Raw genomic sequence first — 12092 nt, forward strand, 5'->3', positions numbered from 1 at the left:
GACCAGCTGCACAGCCCAAATCTCTGGAACTGTTTTAGGCATGAAAATGTGCGTGCGGTTGGTCAAAATGGGACTTCCAGCTATCTCTCGAACCACTGGACCAATTCGCATGATTTCTGGATATGTTTGTCCCCTAAGTATGCTGGTTCTGAAAATGTAATGTCAATTTTATTGGGATTGAATGTATAATTTTGGAGTTAAAAAAATTGTGTAAAAAAGTATATTTTTCACCTGGAGATAATTGAGTTGATACAGCAATTATCTCCCAAGCAGAGGGGAGGAATTTTATAGTAATGAATGGGAGTGTTTAACTGTGTGTCTGTAAATGATTGGTTGTTGAGTTTGTGTTTTCGGTGCCCAACAAGGTCCACATGGGTGGTAACCTTGTGGGGAAAACTGTATAAAAGAAATGCCCCTTGCATTCAATAAACCAGATCTTCTTACCCTCAACTTGTAGCCTTGTCTCTTGTTGTAGGGAACAGCTATACCAGCTATATCACTGCTAGCACTTGTAAGAGCTCCCTTCAGCTATACTCTCTTGGAGGAGAGCCCCAGCTATACTCTCTGGGAGGAGAGACCCAGCTATACCCTCTTGGAGGAGAGGTCCTTCCCAAACGCTCCTGGATCCAGAGGTTGGAGTCCCAACGTGGTGAAGAAGTCACATGCTCAAACTCCCATTCAGTGGCAAATTTCCTGAATTCTAAGCTTGCTAACTGAGGGCCATTATGAGAAATCACTTTCGTTGGTTGGCCATGACGTGCAAATTGCGCCCTGCATCGCTTAATTGTAGTTTCAGTGGACAAGTCAGGAAGCAGTTCAATTTCCCAGAAGTCTGAGTAATGATCGACTAAGAGCAGCTACTCTTTTCCAGCATTGTTGAATAAGTCCATGTTTCTTTTTGTTGCGAGTGTGCATATTCATTGCAAGTGGGACAATTGCTGACAAAGTCTTTGATTTCACCTTGCATGTTGGGCCAGTAAAGAGTATCACGAGCTTGTCTGTAGCAAGCCTCACCTCCGATGTGGCTTGAGTGTATGCGCGATAACATCTCTGCTCTTAGTGACTTCGGCACTATGACCCTTGGACCTTTGTACAAGATACCATTTTGGATGCTGATCTCATCTCTGAAGGACCAATATTCCTTCACAATTGCAGGTGCTGCATCCTTTTCATCTGGCCACCCCCTCAGAACTATAGACTTCAGTGCTTGCAAAGTTGCATCACTTTCTGTGTGCTGTATGAGCTGATGTAGCCGCTGATCTGTGACATTAAGATAGTCTGCTTGATTGACTTCGGCAAAGAAATTCTGTTCCTGCCGCAACAAACAAACTGCATAATGCTCATGCTCACCTCCAGGTGCAACCTGTGATGTCATGAGTTTGAAAGACAAGATGAAATTGGCACTTCAGCCCAGCAGCACCAAGCTGAAGCTATATTCAGGGGAATTAATGGAATCACTGGGACTTTTCCAAACAGAGTGCAGCATCTGTGAAAATATACACAAACTTGAATTTGAGATTGTTGAAGCCAATCAGAAACCACTATTGTCTGGTTCAACATGTGCCTGGGACTGATGCAATTCACAATTTCTGCGGAGCTGCACAATGTTGATAATCAGCTTGCAAAGCCCTTGACTAGGTCATTATTTTGCTTCTCTGTAAGGTTCAAATTAAGCTTGTAAACATGGTAGCACTCACTGCCCATCACCCTCCTCAGTGTGGCTGCTTGCACTGCTGCATGCTTCTCATTTAGCACTGTAGCTAGGGAGTAATCCTCAAACTCAGCTCTGAAGTTATCCCAGTTACTGCTGCAATCCCCACTCACACTCATTGCCTCAGGTAGTGGAATGCTATTAGCAGCTGCCACGATGCTGGTTTTCTTGCTTCCAATGCTCAGCTTGCAGGACAGTAGTAGCTGTAATTGCTACAGCAGGCACAATCACTTCCAAAAAGTCTCACTCCAATACTTGCAAGCTCCTGGCATCAAGTGTGTGAGAACAGACCAGGTTCAAATACTTCTGACACCATGTTTCAGGAGATATAAATAAAGACACTGCCATGTATTGGTGTATAGCAGCCATATTTCAGGAGATACAGGAAGTACCCACCCCAACAGGAAACACGTGCAATAGAGAATAAACCATAGAGTTAGTTGCATGTAAACCAAACATAACATCTATAACAGTCTGCAGAAATTCATGCTTACGGATATTCCCTTTTGTTGCATAATTGGAAATTAAATGGCTTCAGTTGAGTTTTGTTTGCCTTCTTTTGGATCAACAGCATACATGAATGGGTTTCAAGGTTGAACTTAATGGACTTTAGTCTTTTTTTTTTTTACCTAGCTTATTATATAACTATGTAATATGCACGTACAAACTGCTTGCATAGAAAGGAATTCTGATAAAATTTAGAGAATTTAGAGAAACAAAAAGTTCTGAATTGGAACTTGGTAATTGTATTAACAGCATTTTTTTTAAAATCATTGCAGTGAATAACGTGAATTGGAACTTGGTAATTGTATTAACAGCAAAAAAAATGTAAATCATTGCAGTGAATAACGTGTAAATATATCTGTATCGTCATGGAATTTACTAACATGCTATTTGATCAGTAAGTTACGAAATAAAAAGCATTTTTGTTTAACATCCAGTTTATTTTCATTTTTTCCATTTTATTCTTTATTAGTACATATGTTAGTGTTAAAGGCTGTGTTATAAAAAAAAAAAAAACATGATCTGAAACCTGAAGCTGCATTTCTATCAGATTTGCTGAACTGTGTCCTGAATTGTGTAAGTTAGCTAGTTCATAGACGTGCCCACCTCTGGCTTTTGTATGAACATGTTCCTTATCGATCTAGGCAATCAGCAGGTGCTTAGAGGTAGTTATTACAAGAGATTACTTTTTCTGACCAAAGGAATGTGATTCCAATTATTATAATAATCACGATTTTTTATATTTTGTTTCTGATCCGTACTGTCAGAGTCCCCTATGATGCAGTGATGAGAATTGGTTTGCAGACAGTTCTGACAATAAATAAGTTAAATCACAAACTTTCCATTTGTTTACTGTCAGTGTATTATGGCTGCGCCCATAGCAAATTTCCCTTCATGAAATAAGTAGCTGTTCAAGCAGCTCTGTGTTGCGTAAGAACTGTTTCAGTAACGCCAAGAGTGAAGGAGGATGTATTTTTTTTTTTTTTTTAAATAAATAATCTTTATTTATGGTAGATTAGTATTTCGAAACAGTAAAAAAAGAACAGTGTGATCAAATGCCCAAGAGTACATGTAATATCCTGACATGGGAGGGAAAATAAGGCAAACATACATAATATGCAAGGACAACAACTGTCACAATAAAATAAATAAAGGGGGTGGGGATAACAAAATTTGGGGGGGGGGGGAGGGGGGGAGAAGTATAAGAGGAAAGGTATGGAAAGAGTTGTATTAACTGAAGGTAGCGCACTAAAGACTGAAATTGCACCCTTCATGGTCCCTCTTCAGACATCTGACACCCATCTTTTAGATAACTTTAGCTCAATGTGTGTGTATATGTAATGTGTGTGCGTGTGGACTGTGTAGTCCCCTCCTGCTTGGATTTACTCAACAAAGATGGACCATGATCCCTGATGGTCTAATTAGGGAGAGGGAGGGGGGGGGGGATGCTCCATGGTTGTCCAGCAGAGGTTAAATCTCCCTATTGGTCTATTTTGGGTCCTGAGTCCAAAATGGTCCAGCAGGAGAAAATGAGGTTTGCACCAGTAGTGTATGCGGGAATCGCACCCTCACAGTTTGGCACTCAGTAAGTCAGAGTGCAAGCTGGGAACATCTGGTGGCTGCGCTCTGGCTCTCTAGATTGCTCCAGATCCCAAAGGAGCCATTATGGAGGTCTGATCCCACCTGAGGCGCCATCCTCGCTCTGACCACCCCACCAAGTCAGCACTGGCACTTACCCGTGGCGGGACTAAAAGAATAGAACTATCTATCTAACCAAAGTTTAGTGGTGCCAGAGCCAGTTTAAGGTTGTCCTCTTTCCCAACACTGGGCTCTCTGTCTATGAGTGTTGTCTGTGTGTGAGAGAGAAAGAGTGTGTAGTCACTGAGAGTTGTGTTTGTGTGAAGGAGGCCAAGAGTATGGGGGTGAAGGCTGAGTGAGTATGCGTATCTAGCATGTACCTGTGTATGTGCATGAGAAAGTGTGTGTGCATATCTGTGTCTCTGGCATTGTGTGCTTGTGGTTGTGCCTGAACATGCTTGTGTGTGAATGTGTGTCTGTTTTGGTCTGTATGTCTGTGTCTTGTAGCATATATGTGTGTGGGGTAGATACTTGGGCTCTATTATTTTTAAGGGGAGCTGCTTGTAGGTTTTGTGTGTTGTCAGGCTGTTTCTTGTGTGGGCTGGAGTGACAGCTTGACTGGGTTTTGGGGATACGTGTGACATGTTGAAGGGGGTGAGTGGGCCGTGGTGAGGGACAGTTAGTATGAGAGTTGTGGATGTGTGAGTGTGACAAGCTTGGGGAGTCAGTGACTGTGACAGGGTGATTCAAGTGGTGACAATGTAAGGTAAGGCTATGTGCGCACATTGAGTTACAGTATGTGGGAAGGCTGTGTTAAATATATATATATATATATATGTCAGCCACAGGCCTTCTGGTCCACTGCTCTCTGATGATGTCAGAGCGTAGGCTGGGCATCCCAAGACCTGTGCTCTGATTCTCCCAGAGTGCCGGAATTACGAGGAAGCACAGACCACCATGGAGTAATTTTGAAGGGCTGTGCAGGGAGATCTTTTGACCTCCCTGCCGGCTTTAAAGAGGCCCGATCAGACCTGAATCGTCATCTAGCTCTGATGTGGCGCCTTGGGCATGTGCCATGCCTGTCATAACCTAAGTACACCACTGGGTATGGAATCAAAGGGTGAGGAGCCTGAGGCAACTTGTGTATGCGTAAGTACAACAAAAAGGCAGGAGTGGCTATTAGCAACACATTTTTTATAATACAGGAAGCACCTCCATCTGAATAAAAATAGATTCAGAAGATTAAATATAAACCCCTCTAAGTGTTGATGCATGGTCATTTCCATCAATTAGGTCTAAAGATCTAAAAGAAATAGAAGCAAGAAAAGAGTTACAGGCATAGCATAAACTGGGCTATCCTGTCTGACCGGTCATGCGATAATGCCATCAACAATTCCACCGCCTTAATCTTTTCAACTGTGCCAAGCCACTTGCCAGTAGTTTGTGGGGATATTGTTTCACCATTGGAGAGGAATAGGGGATTTTGCTATAGTGAGCATATGTTTAACAATAATTTTTATTTTGTTTAGTGGACGGAAGGGTAGTAAATTAATTGAAACTTTTTGGAGATTACAGTTTGGATAGTCTTCCACCTGGAAGTGAGTTTAGGACACAACCACCAAAAATGGGCAAATGTGCTTACCGGATCTCGGCATCTCCAGCATCTGTCTGAAACAGACGTTTGAGACAAACAAAGGTTCTACACTACGGTGACAATAGTTTGAATGCTTTTTCTTTCAATTTAGAGAAGATTGAACACTTGTGGATATATATATTGTTCTGGAGAAATGGAAACACCTACTTCCTGTTTCCATTGAACCAAAAGTTTGGAATTTTTTTAATTTTAAATCACTTAATCTTTACATATCATATAAATTTTCTGCTGTGTACTGCACAGGATCTAATAATTATTTAAATATGAGTGACAAAAAATATATATTTGGAAACAATTTAAGTCACAGTTATCAAGATATTGCTAAAGAGTAATTGATCCTGGAGGAGTTAGCAAATAATTGACAATTCAAGCCTGGATACACTGCCCAGTGCCAGTATTTGAGCACTGTGAAATGGACTGTTAGTGTACTCATAAGATCTCAGCGCAACTTGATACCTTAAAGGAACACTCCAGGCCTCATAATCACTACAGCCATCTGTAGTGGTTATGGTGTTTGGAGTGTTTATTTACTGATAATTTTCATATTAAGTGGCACAATCATAGAATTTAATAAATGTAGATACAAGTTTTACTTGCCTAGTCTGCCATTAGCACTTAGTGCATATATGAGCTGACAAAGCAATACCAAAGAAAGACCATAAATTCCATAGATGAATGAGCATTTTTAGTTGGGCTCAGTCCCTGTCCCACTGCATCTATGCATTAATGCAAAGGTACCATAATTTTCACCCCATATCCTCCCACACTGTCCATTTGCCTTTCTAGTTTAAACCCATGGTTACAGTATATGACCATTATGCCTGTGTTCATACATTATTTTTGCATACGTGTCATTTTAGGATTCTACACCCCAAAAAGGCCTTTAGGTTTTTATAAATATACACAGATCGTATTTATGTTATAACTTCTATTTAGCTATTTTTGTCACATCTATGAATTTCTGTAATATTGTAAAATATGGGCTACTATAAAACCTTGGATTCCTACCATAATTCCGTTAACAATAGACAATTAGCCTAACACATTAGTGTAACTGGTGAGTGACATGCAGGTTGGCTGTGAATCAAATAAGTGTGTATGAAGGGACAGTGGAACGACAACAACTACATGTGTGTGGTTATGCCTGTCGGAATATGTTGATAGTGTAAATGGGAAAGCGAAGGGTAGAGTCTGAGGATGAGTGGCAGAAGTATGGGGGGAATGGTAAGAGTGACTGGGGAGCTGTATGACAGAGACAGACAATTTATGCAATTGGTCCTAATGCTTTATAAGTTTATACATTTTATGTCAAGTAATGTACTGTATGTTTTGAATGACAATGTGACATTCCTTAATACCAAAATATGTGGAAAATGAAGAAAAAAAAATCACTCTGAATTCTCACTTTAATGAATAAGACTGTGATTTTTCTTATCTAATATGGTATTATTTTCTATATCAATATTCTTTATAATTGTATCAATACGATAGTATGAAGCCATATTTAAATCAGATAAGAATGTGGTGAATCAAAATGCTCTTTCCTGGCACTGTCATTTATTTATTTTTCTTTGACATTTCCTCTCTTCCTTCCCATTGTATCTTAATGATAATGCTCCACCATTACCATTTTCCTTTATTTATATTTAATATCATTTCTTTCTAGTGCCGAATCTCTGTGCTTGTTGCAAAAAATTGCCAAAGATCGCGCTCTATAACGGAAAGTAGTCCCTACTTTTTCTTTTGTAGATCGAAAAATTAGGCGAATAAAAATAAATAAATAAAACCAAGGAGAAAAAGAGATTAAAAATGACTAATTTAAAAGCGAGACCCACTTTAACAGCCTAACTCCTTTTTTATTAGAACAGATAGCATATACATAGAATGAGCAGTCCAGACATTGTCTATTCTTTTGCTGATGCTTTGTTTGGAGTGTTGCACTAACTGTAATAACATTATTTCATTGACTTTCAGAACTTTTTATTGCTTGATGAAATTACCAAACCAGCACTGGAACATGTGGAGCAAAATGATGATAACCTCTTGGTACAAATTCAAGATTTGACATGTTACTGGGACAAGGTAAGGAGGATACTTGTCATTTCTTGCCAAATTCATTGTCGTTGTTAATTAATGTCCATTTCCAGACATTGCACCCCTAATAGACAGCTAAGGCTATTTCTGCATATGCTCAATTAACTCTGATTTACCAATGTGTTGACATACACAATGGCTACTTTGCAGCTAGCTGCCATGCCTTTAACTATGCTACACATCCAAACATTGCCCTCTGCATTTGTTTTTTTGTTCTAGTAGGGGAATAGCTTAAGGTAGAGCAAATATATTATGTCATTAAATCACTTAAGGTCTCCAAATAATTTTCAGCCACATTAACACTGCTGTGGCAGGCACCAACACTTGAAATGCTTCATTAAATTGGTGTATGTGATGTGCCACAATGACATATTGATGAGCGTCTAGCTCAAAATAATGGTCAGATCTCGGATCAATTCTGATTTTTATCTGATATATTATTTCATTATGTATATATGTACATTCCTCTGTATCCTGTGTAGTAATGCAGGCTTGTGAGGCAAGGAAAAATGATCAGGCCTCTTGAAGATGTGAGACAGCCTCTACAGCCCTCTTCTGTCTCCAATATGTTGACAAAATTTCACCAACTTTGGCATATGGCATAATGCCTCAAAGCTGGTAAACCATTGACATGACTTAGTCAATATATATTGGGTATGGGGGACAACGACTTGGATTTCTTCCTTTTTGAGGAAGCAATAAATAACTAAATGATTTCCACTTTGGCCGTGTGGGTTTTTTTCATTGTACATACGAACCAGCTACTTTAGTAAGGGCCACTGCTGTACTGTTAGGCAACTCATGGGTGACTACTAATGTAAGTCTGGAAAAGTGATCAAATGTAAAATTAACCATAGTTTGATATCTGTGATGTGGAAAATACTTTTCTGTCACACTTGTATTTTGTTAAAGGAACACTCCAATTAAAAAAAAATAATATATATATATATATATATATATATATATATATCCTTTACTCTATGTTTAGTTGCACTTTTCCTTAAACTCTTTAGATGATTTCTCCCATCCTGTTTTAGCACTGAAATTGTTAAAAATCAAGTAAACTCATTTTTATTCCAGCTCCAAGTGAGTCTCTTCACTACAGCCCCAGTATCCAGTATCCAGTATCCTGAGAAGTCATCATTACTGATGACTGGTGTCCAATCAGTCCAACTGTATTAGAAAAGCATTGGGACACGTCAACATGAGAAGCTCTATGAGAATCACTCACTATTGCTTTAAACTACAATTCAAACTTAATGAGGCAGGAAACCATGAGCACATTAGGCCCAGCCCATAGGAAAGCATTGACTAAATGTTTTCCTACGAGGATTTAACTGACGCTGGATGTCCTCATGCAGAGCATGAGTATGTCCAGCGTCAAGTGCCCTAAAGTCTGGTAAAATTCCAAAAGCGCCTCTAGTGGCTGTCTTAGTACTGCAATGTTAACATTGTAGTATCTCTAAAACTGCAATGTTTTACATTGCAGGACTGAGTGAGACAGGCACCCAGACTACTGCAATTTGCTGAAGTGGTCTGGGTGCCTATAGTGTCCCTTTAAGCGAACATAGTTAGTTTGGTTACTTAAAGGACCACTATAGGCACCCAGACCACTTCAGCTTAATGAAGTGGTCTGGGTGCCAGGTCCAGCTAGGATTAACCCTGCCTGCTGTAAACATAGCAGTTTCAGAGAAACTGCTATGTTTACCTATGGGTTAATCCAGCCTCCAGTGGCTGTCTCATATAGTGCCGAGTATGTTTTCCTGGCACTATAGTGGTCCTTTAACCCCTTAAGGACACATGACATGTGTGACATGTCATGATTCCCTTTTATTCCAGAAGTTTGGTCCTTAAGGGGTTAAGCTACGTTTTAATAAGCTGTCCAAATGATTCAATACTGTTTGAAAAATGTCCAAGTGACTTATGTGCCTTTCTGTTTAACAAGAGCTTGCTGTAGATGTTACAAAGTCTGCAGGACTTTAAATATAAGTATCTTTTGAAATGCAAATCCAATACTAGTGTTCATTTTGTCCACAAAAACCAGTTGACTCAAATTTTTGAGAATTCATTGACTTTTTAGCCAACAGACTGACTAATACTAAATTGAAATTTGTAGCCAAAATGAACACTGCAAAGAGGGGCTGTGGAAGATTTTAGTTGTTGGCAAAAATCTACTGGAGATTTAGTTGACTAAAACTAGACTAAAAATAAAACAATTCAGATTAAAATACGACTAAAACTGAAATGGTCTTTTTATCAAAAGACTACGACTAAAACAAAATTTAAATTTGCCGCCAAAATTAACGCTGTCCAATACATTGAAAGGTGTTGTGTTAATCCATTATGCATATATTACATTGAAAAAGCCCAGCATGGAGTGTCTAAGCAAAGCAGGTTTTGATATGGTGACTACTGCTACCACCTAGTGGTTATTTATCATTATTGGTCCTAAAACCACTTTGTTTGTACCAGTTCATTTGCACCTTGAATACCATTTTTTTATGCATTTGTATTAATATTAATTATAGAAAATATTGGGAAAGCACATGTTCTGGAGAAAAAGTTTAAACATTTATGTTCATTAACCCTTTCCCGCCGTTACGACGTGCTATGCCGTCACGGATTAAGTGGGCTTTAAAGCCGTTGTGACGGCATAGCACGCCGTAACGGCTTTAAGCCCTGGAGCGCCCGGGTTACTTACCTTCCCGGCGCTCCGCTTCGGGAGGACTGCCTCACAGCCCAGGCAGCCCTCCCACGGCAAATCTGGCCCCCTATAGCTGGCTGTGGATCTGCCAGCAGGGGGACTGTCTAAAATATTAGACAGTCCCCCTGCTGGTGGGAAGTATAAAAAAAAATATATTAAACATGTTTAAAAATAAATCAAATGTGTGTGTGTATATATATATATATATATATATATATATATATATATATATATATATATATATATATATTATATATACAATATTCAAAGTCTGGCACTCTACCTTAAAATGGATTCAAATGCAAAAAAGCCTCGGTGCTGCAGAGCGTGGATATATATGTAGGAAGTAGATCGAGCACTCCAGAGGTCTTTATACAAAATTATTTATTCGGTGAAGAAAATCAACGTTTCGACCCTAAGGTCTTTATCAAGATATTAAAACAAGTGCAACAGTGACATTATATAACCTAACCAATAAAACAGTAATCACTAACCTGAAAAAGCTGTGTATCCCCAAGCCATGTGTGGACGCTAATGTGTAGTAACAGACAGTGCCGTGGTGATCCTGTCGAGGAATGGTGACGTCACAGGAGTGCGACCGGAAGAGGTCGTGAAAGTGCGTCTAAGTAACCTAGGAGACGGTCCGTGAACACCCATACGTGCTGATAGTGAAGAGACAGTATTAAGAGGAATATGGATAAACAACTAAACTGCTAATAAAACTGGAAGTTACTGTAGAAATGTGTAATATATAAGTACTGACTAGCCATATGATTATTGATAGTAGCAAGAGGCAAAATGATGAATACCTAAAGGGAAAGAATGAAAAAAGTCCGAGATGTGTGAAGCATGAGAATGAGAGGTGTATAGACCCTCATAAGAAGAGTGATAGAAAAGATAAAATAAATAAATAAAAAGTGAAGTGTATAATGTGTATATGAAGACAAAACGTGATGAAAGCAAAAAATAAAATCTAAATGAGTGAACGAGCCCGTGAAGAGTGATTCTAAGGGGTCCTATATGCCTATATAGGTAGCATGTGCTTCACACATCTCGGACTTTTTTCATTCTTTCCCTTTAGGTATTCATCATTTTGCCTCTTGCTACTATCAATAATCATATGGCTAGTCAGTACTTATATATTACACATTTCTACAGTAACTTCCAGTTTTATTAGCAGTTTAGTTGTTTATCCATATTCCTCTTAATACTGTCTCTTCACTATCAGCACGTATGGGTGTTCACGGACCGTCTCCTAGGTTACTTAGACGCACTTTCACGACCTCTTCCGGTCGCACTCCTGTGACGTCACCATTCCTCGACAGGATCACCACGGCACTGTCTGTTACTACACATTAGCGTCCACACATGGCTTGGGGATACACAGCTTTTTCAGGTTAGTGATTACTGTTTTATTGGTTAGGTTATATAATGTCACTGTTGCACTTGTTTTAATATCTTGATAAAGACCTTAGGGTCGAAACGTTTATTTTCTTCACCGAATAAATAATTTTGTATAAAGACCTCTGGAGTGCTCGATCTACTTCCTACATATATATATATATATATATATATATATATATATATATATATATATATATATATATATATATATATATATATATATATATATATATATATATATGTATATGTATATATATGTATATTATATATATTTAACGTCATACATAGTGTATTTTAATACTAATATAAGTACATATATTAGTATTAAAATACACTTAGAATGACGTTAAATATATATATTATACATATATTATATATATAATAGATATATACACATATATTATATATATAAATACGTATAATTACAATAATAAATAAATAAA

General features: G+C 38.5%; 1 protein-coding gene across 1 annotated transcript in view; it reads left to right on the forward strand.

Annotated features, from left to right (window-relative positions):
- The window catches only part of ABCC4 (ATP binding cassette subfamily C member 4 (PEL blood group)), a 263208-nt gene that overhangs the window by 77626 nt on the left and 173490 nt on the right, over positions 1-12092 (forward strand). The window contains exon 9 of the mRNA XM_063425748.1: positions 7422-7529. Coding sequence (XP_063281818.1) covers positions 7422-7529 — 108 coding nt within the window. The remainder of the gene's footprint in view (positions 1-7421; positions 7530-12092) is intronic.

This window comes from Pelobates fuscus, chromosome 1 (assembly GCF_036172605.1).
Source record: "Pelobates fuscus isolate aPelFus1 chromosome 1, aPelFus1.pri, whole genome shotgun sequence".
In the NCBI taxonomy this organism is placed as follows: Eukaryota; Metazoa; Chordata; class Amphibia; order Anura; family Pelobatidae; genus Pelobates; species Pelobates fuscus.